Genomic DNA, 21412 nt, shown 5'->3' on the forward strand with positions numbered 1-21412 from the left:
GCACGAAACTTCACAAGAAAACTCACATTATTATTATTAATAATAATAATAATAATGTGAGTTTCCTTGTGAAGTTTCGTATTATTATTATTATATTATTATTATTATTATTATTATTATTATCTATTATTATTATTATTATTATTATTATTATTATTTATTATTATTATTATTATTATTATAAGAATAATGTAAGATGTAAGAATAATGAGACCTTAATTTGTATTAAAATGTCATAAATCAATATTTCAAAAGTCTTAAAAATGCTAAAACATACAAGAAGGTAGCATCTGAAAAAGACCATCTAACATGAACATGAAAACTCACATTATTATTATTATTATTATTATTATTATTATTATTATTATTATTATTAATTATAAAAAAACTTAAATGATTAAAACTTAAAGAACATTAATTACTAAGGGTTAATTATTATTATTAGTTATTATACGTTATTAATTATTATAAAAGTACCCATGAAAAAGTTATTCATCTGTCAGTTGTCAATTTGTCATTTGATGGGATATGCCATGATGTATATGACTGTTGGTGGTTCCTCTATTCTAATCTGCGTGATGTTAATATAAGAAACATTCAGTATTTATTTAAAAAAGAAGTTACCAGTTTTTGAGATTTTACAATGTAACTTCAGAAAAAAAATAAGATTCACAAATCCTACTTGCCATGTCTTCGCATTTTTAACACATTTGAAAGATTGATTTACTATCAATTAAGCTTTTGATAATAATAATAATGCTGATGATAACAATAATAATAAATTATATATTTTTAAATGAAAACATGAACCAATATAAATGAAATGAAATGAAAATGTGTGAAAACATACACTAATATAAATTACTGGGGGGTAAGAACAATTATAACCAAATTTTTATTATAATAGAAAACATGACTTTTCAGGTCATGTTAGATGGTCTTTTTCAGCTGCTACCTCCTTGTATGTTTTAGCATTTTTAAGACTTTTGAAATATTGATTTATGACATTTTAATACAAATTAAGGTCTCATTATTCTTATTATCATACTACTACTACTACTAATAATAATAAGTGCCCCTACAGTACTAAAAAAAGAGTGTCCTCAAAATGTTATTAAAATACCAAAAAATACAATTAAATTAAATAAAATTATTCATTATGCAAGAATTGCTTTTGACAGTTTTTATCCTGCATTATTGCTTTGTTATTGATGCATAAATATGTAACATTAATGTGATACCTGCCATACCTTTATATGCTGATCTATAATGGTTGGTAGTATATAATAAAAGTGCTTTTTTTCAGCGTTGGAAGGTTACTTTTGAAATTAAGGCTCTGCTTGTTATTTATGAGAGGGGAGGGGGTGATATTAGTTGTTTGACCAGGTTAGATCATGAAATCTTTTTAAAGTATGCAGTGATAATCCAATCTAGTCATCCTCCTACAGTTAAAAACTGACCATCAAATTACGCTTTTATTTTAATGCGCCTCATGGTGAGAACAGGAAACTACTATTGCAAATTACAGCCACCTTCTCAGAAACGGCAGCGAGGAAATCAGGCCTGTTGAGGAAGTATGCTAATATTCTGGGCCAAGGAGCCTGCAGGTTCCTGGGTCCTAGCACCGAAATAGGAGTTACAGCATCATAAAATTTAAGTAGAAATACTGTATTATAAGTATTACCTCTATTATAGACCAAGATTAAACATGTTTTAAAACTACTTTGAATTTTGCACAACACAAATAGTGGCTGTATATCTTTAAATTCCATTATAAATATGCATTAATCCCTCTACAATCTAGTGAATATCTCTAAACGTGACCCACTCAAAAAATAACAAATGAGAGAAAGTTCAAATTTTCATTACAGCATGGTTTTAGTTAGGTTTTCAATAATTAAAATAATTTATCCACAATATATTTCAGTAGAAATAAATGTGCCAACTTGTGGATGTTCTCAAGCTACAAAACCACATTAAACAGAGTTCTTAAATTTACATCCACATCCAGGTTAGAAGCTGCAGTTACAATAAATACAGGAATACACCTGTTTTTCACTGAAAGCACTAACATAGAAATATAATAAATGGCTGTAACCTCTTTAGGGAAGGATTGATATGGACCATAATTCATTTGGAAGACTAATTTAAAAAAAAATTAAATGTATTACTGGGAATTTAAATGAGCCATGCTGAAACTTAGAGTTATCCTGACTTAAATAATGTATGGCACTGTATGGAAAACAGGAGAGTCTGGCACCCCCCAAAATTGTCCTAGGTCTTTAAGGGTTAAGCAAAAGTTAATAAAACACAAGTGAAATGTCATTTAAGAAAAAAAAAAGCATATAAAAATGATTCTTAAACAGTTTATTAGAAAGATGTAGACAATAAAAAAAGAATTTCCACTGTAATTCAACATTATTTGTCTCCCCTTACATTTTATTGACAGTGCAAATATAATTTGGTCATTACACGTCGCCATATCGTTCCGACACACCCTCGCTGAGAAGGGAGGATCATTCTAGATGAACAAACGGAAAGAACTTGGAGAATAGCAACAAACCACATGATGCCGAGGCCCGACTGAGCTTTGGGCCTCGTTATCGAAACATTTCACCTTGCTTTTGCAGTTGAACATGAGTGCGTGTTAGGTGGGTATGGAGGGAGGAGCTGTTAAGATACTTAATATGTGGAACTTGTTCAGATTTCCAAAGTAGGTGATAAACTGGGAAGATGCTGCAATGATTTCAGAATATTCCAATTTTACAAACATTAAACAAGGAGTAAAAGGGAAACATGTAAGCTGGAAGGTTAAGCCACAGAAACAAAAGACTGGCTTCCCGGATATCTAATTCACAGCACATGGAAGGCTTTCGAGGAACCCAATCAGTAAATTCTTCTAATTCTTATGATGTACATAGCTAGTGTCTTTTTAAATCAAGAGATAAACTACACTGGTCGACTTACTTAAAACCACAACATTGGGAATGGGTGGGCCTAATCCTTTTAAACCACAATTAATTTGAAAACAAATTGTAAATCTGTTAACACGTATTGCTCAGTTGAGGACAACTATACAGCTTTTCCAACAAATAATGTGTGCTTACTTGTAATATTTAACAGTAAAACAAGATACCCAAAAGGTGCAGTACAGCAAATGGAAGTGGAGATAGCTGCTCTGTACAATACCATGCATATCAACCTTCAGTGTACTGATCGGTCAAGAGTTTTGGAGCTGAGGCTATGGATTTAAATATGGCTACTGACTCATATGTACAGTTGTCTGTCACTGCCTTCATTTTCAAGATATACATTTGTTATGATTCCTCTTGCCCTCTGTTTTCTTCCATTTCCTTTCAAAAGTCTTACAGTCTTCTATTCCAAATCTGGCAATTCTGAAAGCAAAAAGGAGCAGAAACAACATTAACAGCGGTCATAGGGCTTAATGAAAGTTAGACTTCGGACTTTAAAAGACTTGTTTTTAAAATGCCACTTGGATTTAAATCTAAGGCCAATTTTATAATAACCAACACTGAAAGAGAAAAAAAAACATCAGTTTCTTAAGAGTTAGGGACAATTTTGCACAGATGTTTATTATAACACAAAACATGACGTTTTATTTTAAACTCCCCTCTGGCAGAAGGCTGCCGCCCATCAGGACCAAAACCTGATTTTTATTCCTCTTAATATGTTTAATGTAAGTTTTATATATACACCAAAATACCAAAGTGAATTCTTTGTAAGTGACAATAAATCCTTTTCTGATTTTGAAAAATATAATCATATTTTTCATTATTTACCTAAATAATCTTATCATAAAAGTATCAGTTTGGTTTGGCTTAAAAAAAGCTTATTAATCTGTCATTTATTGAAATGTGGTAAATGTATATTAGTGTTGGTGGTTTTGCTATCCTTATCTGTATATTAGTGCAAGATACATTCAATGAATTATTTGAAAAACAAACATTTCCATTTTTTATTTTAAAATGCAACTTCAGAAAAAAAAAATTCAAAATATTTTTCAAAATAGATTTTAAAATTGAAGATTTTTCCCCCAATTAAAGCCTCATTTTTCTCTCTGCAGGAACCCTGCTTAAACTTATTGTCCAAAAATGGAAAGCTTCATGCACAGATGTAATTTTTCAATACTCACTCTCATCATCGCTATCTGCAGAATCATCCTAAAAAGACAAAAAAAAAGAGAGATAAGGTTGAACAAAGTTTAACATTAATCCTTACTTGTTGGCTTACTGCACCAATTAATCTGTTTTTGAGTGAATACAAGCTCGATGCTTAGAAATCAAGAAAGGGAAAAACATCCTTACCTCATCTGCACCATCTAGATCAGGCAGGTCATCATCGCCTCCCATGTTGTTCATCATCTGAAATATTAAGGTTTGATTCATACATCAATCAAAATTGTCAAACTGGCACCCAGAATGATTCAAACACAGAGCTGCTGAGTTGAATTTACCTTCAGCACTTATAATTATGAGTCAATTTTATGCACAAATATAAACATAATAGCAAAATAATGCAAGTGCACCCGTTTAAAGAGCAAGGAACAAAGAATATTCGTGGAAGTATTCAGAATTTGGAATATGAGGATTTTTTTTTTTTTGACATTTTAAAAACTCACACATTAATACAAACAATAAAGTATGTATGAAATTACAGACCCTTTATAGGAGAAGCCCAGAAGGACTCAGTATGAGAGTTAACACAAAATTATGGGAAAAAGAACAAAAGTTGTGCCTCTTGCAACTAATAGACAAGGTTAGCAAAGCTTCAGGACACCGCAGTTATGGCAACACCGGCCTGAGTGCCGCTGGCGATGGACGGCCAGGGAGCCAGGCAGTTTACTGGTGGATTGACGGAGTGGAAGATAAAGTCGTTGGAGGGTAAAACTGCAAATGACAGACTTTTTGGCACGTTACCAGTGGTTTACCTCTACAAGCGCAGCTGCAGGCTCCTGGTAAACTATGCTGTATTCTCTTTGAAGTGTGTATTTTTAAGAAGACGGGTGTGGAGAAAGAAAAAAGTGAATTCCTTCCCCCAAGTCTCACAATGGTCAGAATAACTCTGCAATTTATTCTGACATTGTGTTGGTGACTATCGTATGTAAACAAACATGCACATACACACAACGGGCAATATTGAGGTAGGCAAAATGATGGAAGTCATGTCCATTTTGATAACGTAATTATCGTGACATGCCTAATACTGACCTATATGAAGTGACAATTAAACACTAATGCCATATTTTCTTCTTTTTATTTTCTCTAATAGTTATTTCTCTCTATCATTAGATAGAGAAAGTGTGAATAAGATGTAAAACAAGGGGAGAGAAAGGTCAGAAATGACATGCAACAATCTGTCACGCACAAACCAGGAACGCTCCCATTCTTTTTTTAAATTATGCTCGGTACTTGACTGGTGTTTTATATGCAGTGTGAATATATTCTATTGTTATATGAAAAATACAGATATCCAATTTCTTCTTTGTATCATCAGATTATATTAAATGAATGATAACAAAAAACATTCCTTGGATGAAAACCGGAAAACTGAAAGTTCTTCAACCCATTTATGTCTTCAACAGATGGTATTAAAAGCCAATAATTTGGAAAAGCTCTTAATTGTGTCTAACATTGTGTCAAGCAATTACAATCACTTCACCCATACTGATCAATGCTTATTGTGCTTACATCTGAGAATTGATCGAATTGGCCCATCTCCTCATCCGAGTCATCCTCCCAGTCCTTCCAGTTGTTGAAGTCGACACTGAGCCAACTCAGCTGTAAACACACATAATAGTGATTTCTCATTTATGACACTATAGTGCTTTTAACTGTGCTGTACTGTTAACTGTTAGTATTTATATTTATATTTCTGAGACACACTGTCCTTTACATTTATTGACTGTGCTTATGTTTAACTGACCTTAGTCTTCTCTTTTGTTAGCCTCGGCCATGGCTTCCCCGGCTGTGCTTTTCGTAAATAGCACAACACTGAGCGATCTGTGCGTTTATGTTTGGATTCCTGCATTGACATGAAAATGAAAAGAAGAAATATGTGGTCAGTTTTAACCTGGGTTTGTAAAATGCAACCAAAAATGCAGTTTTAATGTCCTAATGTATCATTTAAAGCAACTCAAGACATTCAGTGTAACTCACACTTTCATCAATGGCTTCAAAAAGGTCTATTTCATTCTCATGTTTGACATTGTCAGTTCCTCCGAGACAACTGTGCAAAAAAAAAAAAAGAAACAACATGTAATAAAACAACAAACACAGGTTACTTGCCAAAAATAGATGGCAACAACAGTATATCAAACAAGTAATTCATGGTTACATACAACTAAAGGTTTTTATCAACATGAAACATACCTGAAACCACACTTTGTTTTATCGAAATTGATTTTAACATCTTTGCTGTCTGCTACACAGAACTCTATAAAAACGGAGTCCCTCCTATCGTACCACTTGGCAGTTGCTGGATGCCTGTAAAGAAAAAAAACATCAAAACATTAACACGAGTAAATGGTCTAAAGAGTAAGTAGTTTCTAGACAAATCAGCAGACAATTTTAAATCACCATGCTCAGTGAGAGTTCAACTCATGGCCCTTCAGACAGAGCTTTCAACAAAATGTTAGGATCAGTTTAACCCCAAAAAAGCAATTAAACATTTTCTATTTGTGGTGTAGAAGTACATCAGACCCACAAAGTGCATAAAAAATACATAGCATAGGGTACTAGTGCTGGTGACACCTGGTGTGTAAGACTTCAGGCATCAAAAAGCCTATGTATCACATTTCCACACAGCATCCAGTTACGCTGTGCACTCTTGTATCAAGAGGCCCCCAAAGCTTACATTAAACATCTGTGCACGCTACACATGAAGTCAAATTAAAAAGATATTTGGATCGCATCAGCTTAGGTTTCCCTATATGGTACTGTTACATTATAACCTTATGGGTGCAAAAATTATCATGCTCAATCCATTTTGAGAAATCTTGAGTGAGACTAATATTTCGAGTGACTGTTTGTTTTTTATGCGTATGTGTGGTTTGTGTTTGGGGGGGGGGGGGGGGGGGGGGCATACAAATTTGAATGGCTATATTTTGTATTTATTTTACTGCAGAATTTTTCTTTAAAAAATGAAAAATTCAGAAATTATCGTCTATTTTCAAATCAACATTCCTACAACAACGTATGAGGAAAGCTTCTGTCTGAGCTTTACATAATGATTTTTCATTTGGTCACAAATAAACCATTTGTATGAACTAACCCTCGAGCATAAAAAAAATCAGCTTCCGTATTTCGTCTTCATCTTTTACAATTTCAAACATCAAAAGGTAAGGATTAACAATCTAATGGTTAACGTATAAATATGTAATTATATATACATTATACTTAAACTAGGGATAGACTTCCAGTACAGATACATGTCGCTGGTTACAACAACCGTTTATCAATAACGCTGGTCTGCTTATTGATTAGTTATTTATTTTATGTGAACTACAGGGATGCTTAACCATTTCTTCATCTGCATATTTACATTTTATCGCCTTTGACATTAACCTGATGGACTAATTAGCTAAATCCTCTCACATTAACGTGGACCAGCCACGGCAGCGCTCGAGAGCTAGCGTTCATCGTAGCTAGCGTTAAAAATGTTGATTAAACGTTGGTCACTCACTTTGCGATCAAGCCGCTATCTCTTGATATGGTTAGCTTAGATTTTAACAAACAAATCCCATCTTTCTAGCGCTGAAATCATGACTCCTCACACAGACCTGATGCTAATCTTATGGTAGCTTTCAGTGACCACTCTGCTAACCAGGCTAACACCGCTGACGTTAGCCGCTACGTTAGTTAAGCCATGCGGTGCGCCGGGTTCATGATATGAGCAAAGGAAAGCACAGTTTTCAGGAAATGCTGGGGAACATGCTTTGCTATAATAACACCTTAGCTACCCTGCATTTTTCTGCACAGTCTACAAGGTTCAAGCTAGGTCACGAGTTACCGTTAGCTCACATTTCACCGAGGCAAGGCCAACCTCCCGCCTTTGCAAAAAGCATGTTGTTAGACGGCTAACATTAGCTAGCTCTGCAGGTCGTACTATCGCACTTTCCCTCCGTTTCACCCTCATTATTAACTTTACACCACTTACATGTCTCGAAGTGAAGTGATCTTCTTTTTGGTGATAAAACAATCTTATGAAAAGAAAGGTTATGTCTGCAAAAAGAAGGAATGCTGCCCACAAACGAGCAATGAAAACGCCTGTAGCCCGTGGACTCTACTCCGGATCTTCTTACGTACGCCGGGATGAGAATCACGGCGCTGACGCACATGCAGCGTACTAGACGTTTCTAGAGGTTTCAGCAGCAGCAGCCACAGCTGCGGGTGATGTGAAGGAGGCACCGTGTAATCTCATGTGGATCACATTTAATGTGCTTTGCTATGGTTTCCCTACCACACAGGATGATCGCCTGAAAAAAACATAATCATCACGAGCAGAGCATTTACAGAAGAAACTGGTAGGGTTTCAGGTTAGGCGTCACGCAATCCACAAATAATAATAATAATAATAATAATAATAATAATAATAATAATAATAATAATAATAATAATCATAATCTTCATAATCACTCATCATAATAGCATTATTATTATTATCATTATTATTATTACATTTAGGTGCATTCATCAACAAACAAACAAACAAACAGGTAAATATATAAATAATTGCACAAAAGAATAGAAAATAAACTCTGGAGGATAAAATAAGCCTTTATTGATCCCCAGAGGACAAATTTGCACAGTAGCTCGAGGATTGAAATTAATTCAGATAACTAGAGAAAGTAGAGAACAAAAAGGATAGAAATATAATATTATATAATATACAAGTAAATGCAGCATTAAAAAGCAAACATGACTATAGACATGACTGTAATAAAGTATTGTTTGAGATATAATGGAGAACCAAATTGACATATCCCCATATCTTCCAATTAACCATTATAGACAGTAAATATCAGCAAACACTTAAAGTAGCTGCTGATTCGCAGCTTAATAAAAACAAAAATCCCTTTTAGCTCTATCTGCATGTGTAGCAGTGATTGCAAAAAAACACAACAAAGTTCTAATATAAAGTTAACATTTTAATACATAATATGAGCGACTAAATCATAACATTAATAGCTATAGTGATATATTTTTTCAGTGAGATCCATTGAGTCAATGCTCTAGTTCATGAATGCAATGGGCATTTCACAGTCCCCCTCAGTTTGTGTTGCCCTCAAATGGTTAAAGAATACTAGAATAATACTTGGAGTATCCATTTGTGTCCCATATGATTTCCACAAGAAATGATACAATAAAAGGGAAAGGTGAGCAGCAGGTTGCAATCTGCAATCTCCCTGCGAGATGCCACTGAATCCTCCACACATCTGCTGTATTTTACTCAATTAAAAAGTTGCATATTTTTGCTCTCTCCCTTGGAAACCTGGTTTCCAGCTGTGAGCAAGGGCAGACTGTGAACGCTTCCATACATATAATATCTCCAAAGAAATTAGGTTTTAAGAGGGCATGGCAAGAAGTAGCTACCTGCACACCCACACAGGTGTTTTCAGTTTTTTGGTGATTGGGCAGATTTTCAGCTGGGAGTCTCACTAAGTCAGTAAACCCTACATACCAGTTGTTATAAAAGTCAATACTATACAATCTGTCCTGCCCAAACAAGTGCAGCAGGATGGGCGTGTGGATGCCCTAAGTGTCTTTAAAAGGGCAACTTAACAGATCAAACTCACAAAAGTCATGAGTCATCAGCCTGATGAAACAGTGGGAGTGTCCTCTGTAGGTCCAGAGAAAGTTTGTCAAACCTCAGCTTGGACTTTAGGATGACACATTTTCACTGAAAGTCAGTTTTAACACAGGAGGTGCAGAGTTAAACGATGTTAAAGGCTCTAATAAACAGAAGGATCCCATTTATTTATGAGCCGACCCCACACTGCTGCATCGATTGTGTAAATCTGCCTCTATCTCTTTCACTGAGTGACTCAGCATCACAGTATTGTGATGTACAAAATGGAGTTCTGAGCGTTTTTTTTTTAATCTACAGTCTAATAACAATGCAGCTAACACTAAAATGGCTGTCCATGCTGGTGATTTTCAGTGAGAGAATTGAACATTCAAGAAGCATTTTGAAATTAACACAGAATTAACTTTTAATACGCTTGTTCCCAGTGGTGTAAGATGCTGCTTAAAAGGGGCTGATTGGTGCTCAGGGTTCCTACAACTTAAGGCGAGTGGGATTTAAGACTTTTTAAGGATGTTTTAATGCCAACCAGAATAAAATACAAGAACATTTTTTTATATATAAAAAAAAACAATATTGTTGAAAAAACTACAAAAAAAAATAAACCCACATCAATGAGGGATAATTTTGCCCTAATATTTATTGAAACATAAGGCCTGACTTTTGGGTTGATTTAATGGCATAATGTGAGGCATTCCATTGTTTTTTTATTTTGTTAATTGTTAATTATTAATTTTAAAGGTACCATTTATCTCAAGATTTTATAGTGCAACGTCAGAAAAAAAATCATAAAATCCTCCCTCCCATGTATTAGCATTTTAAAGACATTTAAAAGTTTGATTTTAGAAATTGTAATACCAATTAAGGCCATATTTTTATTTGAATGCAGTCAATGCCTGTTAAGATTTTAAGGATCTGCAGGAAGCCCAGAGTTTTCCTGTAAACAAACTAAAGTTACATTAACATTCAGAACCAGAATGCAGTGCACGCTCCAACAAACCAAGTGCATTTCCTCACTCATAAGACCTTTTTGGAGTATTTTAAGACCACATTGCTTACATTCATGTTTACCAGCTTGCAGTTTTCTTCTTCACCATCTTTACTGCCACACTGATGCATATTATGGGGTGTTACAGCCACCTGGTGACCAGTGTAGTAATGGGACACCATTGGTAGGACTGTATGTGTCACCCATGTGCACGCCTTTCTTTTGCATGCATGAGATAAAACAGATGGGGACTAACTGATAAAAACAGCTCCAAAGGCAACTGGAGATCAAGCTCCAAAGTGAACCTGTAAGTATAATTTTGAGGTATTTCTACTTCACTTGAGTATCTTCATTTGAAGCTACTTTATATATATATATATATATATATATATATATATATATATATATATATATACACTACACTGTATTTCAGAATGAAATATTGTACTGGTTACTCCACTACATTTATTTAATGGCTGTAATTACTAATTATTAGAATTAGGATTTACATTTTAAAATACAAAAATTCTGAGTATACCAGTAGTTCCTATCTAACCTTTATCGGCATGTGGCCAAACTTTCCAAATGGGCCCATTTTTCATCTTCCTTCAAGCAGCTCAGAAGATCTCTCAAAACACATGACCCAAAAACTGCTCAATTCTGGATCAATCTATTTTCTACCCAGTGATGTGTGTTTATGCTCAAGGCAGTGAAAAGCAAATTAACTGGGCTCATCAAACACATGTAGTTTTAAATGTATGTATTTTTATTGACTGACAGGAGAGCACAGTGGCTTAGTGTTTAACACAGGGTTAAATCTCAGTTTTAGTCCCTGAACGGGTCTTTACGTCAACTGTACACCGGGATCGGTCCAGTTCACTGACCCTTAAGTAGAAATACGTTAAAATAGAAAATATATGGAAGAATCCACATTATGAAACAATATTTCTAGTAATTTACGTCCCCTCCTGAGGGATACCTGCCTTCATCAGGCTAACAATCCCACAACCAGACCACAATAAAAACTCCCCGTCATTTCCCAATGAAGTGCAAAAACATCAAATTTTCATTTTATCAAGCCACAACTTTATTTCCATCTTGGGTATAAATTGTATAAACGAGCTTAAATCAGCAACCTTTCTTCAACCCCTTTTTTGCCAGGGTTCCCTTACATCGTCAACTCCTGCAAAATGGAACAAAAAAAAAATGTGTTAACTTACGTATTAGTTCGTTTTTCACCGTAATTTAAAGATTTTCTCTCTTCTCAGGACAGAAATGTTGGCTTCAGTGAACTCAGAAGAACGAAAGTCACTGTGTTAATCATCACTGAAGAGTTTATCGACAGAGATCTGAACCATTTTACTGCCATTTGAAACAGTTTCTGAAATCTTACCATAATAGCATTGACAATGTCGTTGTTGTTGTTTTTCAGGGCGCGTACAGCCTTCGCCCGCGACACGTTGGCTTGTGACATGACGAGTTCGATATCCTTGACCTCAACTCCGGTCTCATCCACCTTTAAAAAAGGAAAATAAATAAGTCAAATGATTTGTTATTTCTTTTGATAATATTTTTCATAAGTCATATTCGCTTGAATCAAACTGCATCGTACCTCTTCTTCTTCGCTCTCCTCCTGTACTGTTGGCGTCTGTGTGTTTTCCTGGATGTTTGATACAGCTTCTCCCTGTACCTTGAATTTTTCTGCGGCTGCCAGCTGGGCTTGCTGGGAAAGATCTTCGATCTAGGGAACAAAGAATAAAACGACAAGTCAATACAATATTATTTGGCAAAGAAAAATTCAGATGAGAGCCTTTGAACAATTTTGATCACCATGATTCAATCAGTATTCTGCTGCACTGCAGAAAGCCAAGACTAGACAGGACAGTTAGAGGAATCATCATTAGACTTGAAGACTGAGGCTGCATCCACGCTACCGTAACACTTTAATCGTGTAACTTTTGGTACATTTACGCCTAGCATCCACATTCCTCTGACAAGTTGAAACCCTAAAACAGACATCTTTAAAAAACACTGCAGACACTGGGTTGCATTCTAGTCTTGACACGTGGAAATGGAGACCTTTGAAAACGATAATGAAGAAACCTTTATTCACTTCATGAATGGGTCCTATTTGCTACAACGTGCCAAGCCAAGTTATTTTAGCTAGTCCTAAACAGCTTTTGCAAATTTATCCCTTTTTTGTGGATAAAAGGTACTCAATTTCATAAGTTTCCTCCAGCAATGGATAAAGCTCCAGGTCCCACTGTAATATGTCGCTGTACTTCCTTTGCAACACCTAATCCGTTTTCCACCACCTTGACTGCCTTATAGTCATGTATTACTTTCATTAACATTATCACGTCGTCTGTCTGAGCAAAGAAATCTCCAGTCTTACTTTTTGTTATCTCTGGAGTATTTTCTGTAACTAAGCAACCAACCAGTAGACAGTCTGCTTCCTGTTTACACTGACATGCTCATGTTAGTGCATGTTATTTTATTGTTATATTGCTACCTTTTTTTAATCTGTTTCTCTGAAAACCACTTTGTAACCCTAAGAAAAGTGCTATATAAATAAAGTTTATTGTTGTGGTTATTATAGTGTATGTGAATGGTTATGTAATATGCATTTTTAGGTGTGTTTGGGTGCGCTTGTGTGTATAGAGTTGGTTTTAATTTTAAAATGCCATCTTATAATGAAAACGTATTCGAGTGGATGTGATCTAAGGTGACTTGCAGTGTTGTTGGCTACATACCTTAGCTTCACCGAAGACGATGTATGTGTCTGATGCAGGGCTCTTGTAGACGTCTGGTTTGGTAATGACAAACAAGATGTTCTTTGACTTGCGAATGGTGACTCTGGTGACCCCTGTTACCTGCCTGAGACCAAGCTTTGACATCGCCTGCAAGAAATATGAGTCATTTTACAAATGCGGCCTTCACAAAGACGGCAGAAAAGAGTTAGTTACATTAACTAACGTTTAGGTCATTACCTTTCGTGCCTTCTTTTCACTGCGGCTCTGTTTGGCTTTGCTGACGGGTTCCTCATCTATTTCAGCAGCTGCTGCAAGCTGTAAGAGACAGAATATCCATCCATGATTAATGTCAAGAGGTAAATGTAGACTAAGGAATTTGATGAGTTTCATGTAATGCTCGTCATTGTGTAAACACTTTCTCTTCTCAGGACAGAAATTATGGCTTCAGGAGGCTCAGAAGAACGAAAGTCACTGTATAAATCATCACTGAAGAGTAAAGGACAAACAGCATCGACTCATAGTGTTTCACATTGTTGTTATTTTCTGTTTAGGTTTAAGTCGACACCAGACACAATATTTAACAATATTTAAGACCAGACTGAACTCTCACCTGAGCTTGCTGTGTCTGTGTCTGTGCAGAGTCCTGTTCCTCCAGCTCAGGAACTGAGTCATCACTGTCTGACTCAGTACCAGATCCTACAGACACCACCGACAGAAAACAAAATTTAGTCACAACATGCAAACTTTCACATACATGTATATTTGCAAGTCATTATGCATCAATCCTGGGGAACAAAAATATGAAGGTTAATAGTGACAAAAAAAAAAAAAACACCCAACTATGTTTGTCGTTACCCAAGATGAACTTACATTCACCAAAATAAAAAAAATTGTTAACTTGATTTTGCAAAAGGGTCACTGCGATAACTATTTAACTTCAAATCTAATGTTTGTATTCTTAAGTATGCTGAAATTACTACCCTCCTATTCAATACCACATTCGCCGGACCAACACTGAACTTCTTGACTGACTAAATAAAAACTGACAATTACACATCCTAGGAATACACAACCTGGCTGACAGTATGCAACAACAGAACTGACCGTTTCCGATAACAGAAGCATCCACATCAACAACTAGATCAGTACAGGACAGGACAGTTTCAGGTTTTTAGGAGTGACATATCTAGGTCTCTGAGCGGTTCCCAGAATGCAGTGACAGTTGGAAAAACAGATGGCACAAAAGGAGAAAGAAAGAAGAAAATACCCTTGTCGTTCTTGATCACAGGCTCCACCTTGACTGGGGTTTTAGCAGGTGTAGGGGCAGGTTTGGGTGGTGAGATGGGTTCAGAAGGAGCTTTACTGATTACTTCAGGTTTAACGGGGGCGGGTTTTGCAACAGCCTCAGCAAACGTTAGTTTATGGGGAGCTGGGGCAGGAACAGCAGGCTCAACTGGAGTGGGTTTTAGGGGAGCAGATATAGGCTCTGCTATTGGTTTGGAAGGCTCAGGAACCTCAGCAGCTACCTCCTTAACCTCAACCAACTTAGACTCAGAAGCTGGCTTGATAACCTCAGCGACTGCTGGTTTGGGTTCTGCAGCTGGTTTTGCAACCTCTACAGGAGCAGGCTTGGCCTCAACAACTGGCTTAGCAGCCTCGACAGCAACAGGTTTAGCCTCGGGAGCTGGCTTAGCAGCCTTGACAGAAGCAGGCTTGGCCTCAACAGCTGGCTTATCAGCTTCAACGGGAGCAGCTGGCTTAGCAGCCTCGACAGGAGCAGGTTTTGCCTCAACAACCGGCTTAACATCTTCAACAGGAGTAGCAGGCTTAGCAGACTCAACAGCAGCAGGTTTGGCCTGAACAGCCAGCTTAACAGCTTCAACAGGAGCAGCTGGCTTAGCAGCCTCAACAGCAGTAGGTTTGGCTTCAACAGGAGCAGCTGGCTTAGCAGCCTCAACAGCAGCAGGTTTGGCCTCAACAACTGGCTTAACATCTTTAACAGGTGCAGCGGGCTTGGCAGCCTCAACAACTGGCTGAATGGCTTCAACGGGAGCAGCTGGCTTAGCAGCCTCAACAGGAGCAGGTTTGGCATCAGCAGCTAGCACAGCGGCCTCAACAGGAGCAGGTTTGCTTACAGGAGCCTCCTTAATGGCCTCAGTTTTGGGTGGGGCAGTTTTAGGAGCTTCAATGGGAGCTGGTTTAGCAGCCTCAACAGCTGCAGCTGAAACTTTAGCAACCACTTTAGCACTTTCCACAGGAGCAGATTTTACCACGGCTGCTGCTTTGGCAACCTCTACAGGCACAGACTTGGGCTCCTCTGGTTCTGGCATTTTAACTGGCTTCTCGGGTGGGATAAGTGGAGGCAGATCATCGTCAGCAGCAGCTGCAATAACATGAGCAGCTTTTGGTGAAGCTGTCTTCAACTCAAATGACGAGGGGGGGCTGGAGGCAAGAGTACCTGAAAATGAAACTGGAGCTGCCACAGCAGGCATTGAGGTAACTTTAAAAGCAGGTGGAGGTACAACAGGCTTTGCAGCAGCAGCTGGTATGGGTTTGCTTGCCTCAACTACAACAGCTTTAGCTTCAACTACAGTTTGCTTTGGGGTGGCCTCTACTGGTTTTTCATGTACTGGTGTGACCTTGCATTCCACAGGAGCAGGCACAAATGCATCAGGTTTAGCTTCAACTACAGTTTGCTTGGGGATGGCCTCAACTGTTTTTTCATGTTCTGATGTGACCTTGCACTCCACAGGGGCAGGAGCAGGCACAAATGCCTCTCCTTTCTTAGGTTTTGTTTGTTTGCCAGCCTTGACAACTTTTGGGGTGAAGCGGTTAGCCTGATTAGCAGATGCACCGCCGGGTGAGGTAGCTAGGGGAGATGCGACAGGGGACCGGGGGGTATTGGATGAAGTTGATTTTGGGGAGGTGGGAGAGGAGGAAGAGGCAGACATGGAGGATCGTTTTCTTCTGCCAGGAACAGCCTTTGGGGCAGAGGGACCCTGTGCACTCTTGGCATCTTTGCCTTTGGGCTTTGCAGGGCCAGAAGCTGCCTGAGGGCTCTGGGAGGAAGCTGAGGCAGGAGGTGTAGCTGAACAAAGAAATCATTCTTTAAAATAAATTGACGGGAAAATGGGTGGTCTTTTTCATGCGGGTTAAAGTGATCACAAACCATGACGCAAACTTCTTGCTTAGTTAGGAAAAAGACAAACCTGCCCAACTTGAATTTGAGCAAAATACCACTCAGAATGCAAAGTACACACTAATTACTTCCACACAGAAAACCATTATATATTTAGTCAGGATGCACTTAAAACCATAATTGCAATGCATATCACATCACATCATGATGTAACATCACATTTGCACACGGCAGGTGCATAAACACAGCTAAATAACCATGCAATTGCAATTGAAATTTCCTGAGCATGTATCACTATAGAGATATAAATAGAAATGATAACTTCTCCTTGTGCAACAATATACAAACACAGAGATTCAAAAAAGCCGTGATCCACCCTTGCAAAAACCACTATAAAAGAGGACGCAGAAGGAGTAAACTTTTGACAATTTAAACTTGTATCACTCATATTATGACCATCAAAAAAATATGCCCAGCGTGGTAAAAAAGATGGTTTAAAAAATTGCGACATCAAGTGAGGAGAGGGGCTGGCTTTTCATGATAGACCAACCTGAAAGGTGGCGAGAGGAAAGAGATGGGCCATCACATTTGGAGGACTCCTTTGACTGAACGGCTTTGGAGAGAAGTGTAACAGCCTCTTCCTTGCCAAGATCTTCATTTTGAGTAGCCACGTCAACGTTCACATCACCAGACGATACATCATCTTGAGCTGCGTCCGGGCAAAGATTTGTTGAGTCTTCTACCTCAGTCTTTGGGGCTTCAATTGTCTTCACTTCTTCAGTGTTTACACTGATGCCTTCGGGAGCAGATGGTTTCAGATCATCTGGAATTTCTTCTGCCACTGCACTAGGCTCATCTCCAGAGGCCTTTGCTTCCATAGAAATCTGCTCCACTTCTTGGCTGGCCGATTCTTCAGCAGCAACAACAGTTTCCTGAATTTGGACCTCTGCAGCTGGAGCTGCGTCTTCAGGAGCTTGTTGCTCTTCTGAGGAAACAATAGGAGTCTCAGCAGAAGGTGCAGACTCTTCAGGAACTGACAAGTCAGCTGAAGCCTCTGCTGGGTCAGCAGCCGTCTCCTGCTGCAAGACAGGTGCTGCCGCCAAACCGGTATCTTCAGTTTGCTCGGTCATTTCTTGAGTTTCAGGCACACCATTAGCTTGATCACCAGGAATCTGATTGCTAGATTCTTCTGAGGAGGCTTTCTCTGGAGCAGGAACAGAGGTTTCTGGAGGATTATCTTGTGTAACTGCTTTGCTCACAGGAATGGCCATCTCGGGAGCAGCCGTCTCAGCAGGGGCAGAAGTATTTACTACTCCCGCAGCTGATTAAGGAAAGGCAGCAGGAGTAATGGGGTAAAAGCAATCACAGTAGTTGTTTGGGGGGAAATTTTACTTCAACCCAAATTTCAAGAGCTTCGTGAAGACACCGTGAAGTGGAAAAGAAACTGTGCCCGACACGTGAACAGGAACGATGAGTTTGTGAGAAGTTAATCGGCGTGTTACTGGCTCTCGGTTTGGTAAAGTATAAAAAAGGGAGGTGTTAGGTGCAGCAAGGAAAAGAAAAAAACATCACCATGTCCCAAACTCCATGCAGAGTTCAAATGTGAGATAAACACCAGAGGATCTATGCACAAATATGCATGAAAATGGGTTATATTAACTAGAGACTTAAATAAATTTGACAGCTCGGTATGTGTAAATTATTGCACTGCTTCATGGCAAAGTCTTAGTGGAGTCCACTTAACATCTGAATATTCGGTTAGCATTCAAAATCGATTTGTAATCCATTTCAAAGGCCTTAATTCAAAGATAAGAGCAGTGTGGTCTGCAGTTATGGATTGGTGTGAGAAAATGTCAACACAAACACATCCCTATATAATAATGATCCAACAGTTCTTATTTTAAATATGCAATAGTACCGTTTTAAAGTCAAGCTAAAATAAAAATGCAAAAAAGAAAGATTTAGTGCCATTGCTGACAAGACTACTTTAAATCTACAAAAGTGGATTTTCAGGGCATTTATTGTGCACAGGGGATACCATACACACACACACACACAAACACACAACACCATGCATTGTGTGCTAAATCCAGTTGTCAGTGCAAGTCACCACACACCATTGTGAGTTTGTGTAAATAAAATGAAGGGTCCTGGATTACTCTTTTCAAACGAAGCACTGCAATATCCCCACTGCAGACCCCTCCGAGGGCAAATGTCCCAACACATGGCTGCGTCAAAATAACCACCTATCACCTGTTACACCATCTTAGTGACCAGCCAGCTGGGTCAACTCCCCAAAGCAAATAATCATCCAAAGATGCAATAGTTTTCCTCTAACTCAACAAATTATCTTCTATAAAAGGCCATTTGTTGTACAATTCACCCGTTCTTTGAGCTCCAGGACCCCGCTGTTTAATATGCATTCTTGCATGCGCGTTTATGGAGGAGTTAAAATATACGAACCGGTCTCCACTTGAGGCTGCTGCATCTCCTGCTCGGTGACTGGGACCGTTTCTGTGGCTTCACCAGGCATGGTTGCTGTTCAGGAAAAGACAAGAGTTAATTACCTATTTCTTACCTGTTATACAGCAGAATTCCAGCCTCATAACTGTCTGTTTCATCATATAGTAACAGTGACATATTTCACTGTCAATTTTTTTTGGTGGAAAATTCAAATGAGGCCATTCAATTGTTTGCTTCTCCTTGTACTGTATACTGTTACTGTATACTGTTTTTGTAGTTTGGTACATTTAAAAAACCAAGCATGTCACATTAACAACCCCTCACCCCCGCTTCTCTCTTTTTAAATTATTTTTTACCATGCACTATTCTATATCTGTAATAAAGAATACCTTAATGTCGAGCTAGATTTTAGTTAGTTAGTTTTTATGTCTGTGTCATGCCATTTCTGGCCCATCCCGCGTGAGATTACATGACACTATCACAATACATAGCATGTGTCATATTCCAGTTTTAACAATGTCAGCAAAAAAAGAAAAAGTAGGTACACAATAAATGAAGTTACAAACTAATATGTGACCAATATTCTGGAAAAAAAAATACAGTGAAGAATACTTTTTCCAAGTTATATAGTTTATCTTGATAAAGAGCTTGTTTTCTCCCATGCTTTCTCCAGGTAATGAGTTAATCTAAAAGTTTCACACGTACAACCGCTTAACCTTTGCACGTTATCTATATATTTATGTTTTTTACCATACTAAACAACAATTTACGCTGTTACACGTGAAAAGGGGGGGCAGTGGAAAACAAAATGAAACCCGTTTTCAATATATGATATATATATATACATATATATATATATATTCAGGTCAAGTATTATTTGAAACACATTTTAAAAAATATATGACGACGTAGTTGGTGGGGACATTAATGTTGTTACAAAACAGAAGTGACCCAACACTACTGAAGTTAGTGCTGCACTTTAAATGCAGTAAAGATCATTTATGTGGCGGAGAATCACACGTTAGCTCGGTGTGGTTAGCCGGTTCACAGGCTGACTTGCAGTTGTCACACTGGTTGAACAGGTGACGGAGCCCATGCTTTAGCTTTTAGCTCAGCCTCTTCTACTATCTGCGGAACAACATTTAGCTAACGTTAGCTTCGGTTAGCTCACTGCCTCAACGGGAGAAAATCTAACGGCGAATAACAAAAACCAACAGTCACTTTTCACCCAAATATAAACTGATAAAAGTGACCAGCTAGTTGTCACTCAAATACACCCCACGCCGCTTGTCACACAGCTCCGTGCGGGCCTGACAGGCTGCTAGTAAACTAGCAGTCACCATGTCCCCCCATTTTGAGCCGGTAAACGGCGGAACAACGGCGCATATATCACTGAACAGAGGCACCGCGGATATCAAATATCTGTATCAGCCCGGTGATGCTACTTTCCTCTAACACATGAAACCTGTGATACAGATGGGAAAATGTTAGAAACGGCTGGATTATGTTGGATTATCAGCAGAGACACTCACCGACTCGGGACGCTATATCCAAGATGGCTGTGAGAGAGAACTTCTGACCTCCGTTTCTCGGTAATATCCGGTTTACAGGGACGGTTTCTTTTTCCGGGTTATTCAATAAAGGCACAATCGGTATTTTTTTTTTTTTTACGATTTCATTGACACATACGACTTAAAATTAAACCCACACACTGCAAATTTAACTAAAAAAACGTATTTTACGTTACAAGTTTGGCTGGTAATGACTCATGGTTGAAACTGATTTTAAATAATCTTTTTATCTTTTGTTATTTTCTATAGATGTTTTTATTTTTTAAAAAAATGCAACTCATTTACTAATTAATTTGACTTTTTATACTTTATCCCTTTACTCCTTTATTGTATTATTTATAATGTTTTATAATTTTTTGCTCTATAAAGCACTTTTAACAATTTTGATTGCCCTGTATGAAATGTGCTATAAAAATAATCCACCTTGCCTTGCCTACTTGCATTTATCACCCTAGTTCAATATTTTAAGTAAGAACTTAAATAACTTTAGGCCTGTTGGTCAAAATATCTGGCATCTGTAACTAAAAAACAAATAAATCTGCATTTCACTCAAGTTCCATACAGTACAATGTTGAGTATTTGTACTTATGTATTTCATTAAATGTCACATTATATTTATAATTTTACAAATTCCAGTCAATAGAACTGTATAAATATTACCTGTCATAAGAAAAAA

At 37.6% G+C, this 21412-nt stretch overlaps 2 protein-coding genes and 2 non-coding genes across 4 annotated transcripts; all 4 read right to left on the reverse strand.

Moving 5' to 3' along the window:
- Nucleotides 1-2352: 2352 nt before the first annotated feature.
- Nucleotides 2353-8357, reverse strand: ptges3b (prostaglandin E synthase 3b (cytosolic)). Its single transcript, XM_042491552.1, has 8 exons — nucleotides 8176-8357; nucleotides 6390-6503; nucleotides 6177-6246; nucleotides 5944-6042; nucleotides 5709-5798; nucleotides 4326-4382; nucleotides 4154-4181; nucleotides 2353-3395 (listed from the first exon to the last, which is right to left on the reverse strand). Coding segments are annotated over exons 1-8 (480 nt in total). The 5' UTR covers nucleotides 8178-8357; the 3' UTR covers nucleotides 2353-3375.
- A 3516-nt stretch (nucleotides 8358-11873) lies between these two features.
- On the reverse strand, nucleotides 11874-20780 carry LOC121946691 (nascent polypeptide-associated complex subunit alpha, muscle-specific form-like). Its single transcript, XM_042491378.1, has 9 exons — nucleotides 20698-20780; nucleotides 19166-19240; nucleotides 14831-16651; nucleotides 14174-14259; nucleotides 13801-13878; nucleotides 13564-13710; nucleotides 12423-12551; nucleotides 12204-12326; nucleotides 11874-11993 (listed from the first exon to the last, which is right to left on the reverse strand). Exons 2-9 carry the CDS (start codon nucleotides 19233-19235, stop codon nucleotides 11979-11981), a joined length of 2469 nt encoding a protein of 822 aa, XP_042347312.1. The 5' UTR covers nucleotides 19236-19240; nucleotides 20698-20780; the 3' UTR covers nucleotides 11874-11978.
- Nucleotides 12070-12143, reverse strand: LOC121947596. The gene has a single exon (XR_006106088.1). It is a non-coding gene; the product is annotated as a small nucleolar RNA SNORD59 (small nucleolar RNA).
- LOC121947599 lies at nucleotides 13983-14056 on the reverse strand. Its single transcript, XR_006106089.1, has one exon. It is a non-coding gene; the product is annotated as a small nucleolar RNA SNORD59 (small nucleolar RNA).
- Nucleotides 20781-21412: the final 632 nt, after the last annotated feature.

Source organism: Plectropomus leopardus, chromosome 8 (genome assembly GCF_008729295.1).
Source record: "Plectropomus leopardus isolate mb chromosome 8, YSFRI_Pleo_2.0, whole genome shotgun sequence".
NCBI classification, from domain to species: Eukaryota; Metazoa; Chordata; class Actinopteri; order Perciformes; family Serranidae; genus Plectropomus; species Plectropomus leopardus.

What these genes read in the sequence shown, in the direction of transcription:
- LOC121946691 (XM_042491378.1), bottom strand. Translation starts at nt 19,235, where the DNA reads ATGCCTGGTGAAGCCACAGAAACGGTCCCAGTCACCGAGCAGGAGATG. An exon ending in GCAGCCTCAAGTGGAGACCG is followed by an intron (nt 16,652 to 19,165) that starts GTTCGTATATTT and finishes TTCTTTGTTCAG; the next exon opens with CTACACCTCCTGCCTCAGCT. An exon ending in AGGAGAGCGAAGAAGAAGAG is followed by an intron (nt 12,327 to 12,422) that starts GTACGATGCAGT and finishes CCTTTTTTAAAG; the next exon opens with GTGGATGAGACCGGAGTTGA.
- ptges3b (XM_042491552.1), bottom strand. An exon ending in ATCTAGATGGTGCAGATGAG is followed by an intron (nt 4,182 to 4,325) that starts GTAAGGATGTTT and finishes TTGTCTTTTTAG; the next exon opens with GATGATTCTGCAGATAGCGA. An exon ending in TGCAGATAGCGATGATGAGA is followed by an intron (nt 3,396 to 4,153) that starts GTGAGTATTGAA and finishes TTTTGCTTTCAG; the next exon opens with AATTGCCAGATTTGGAATAG.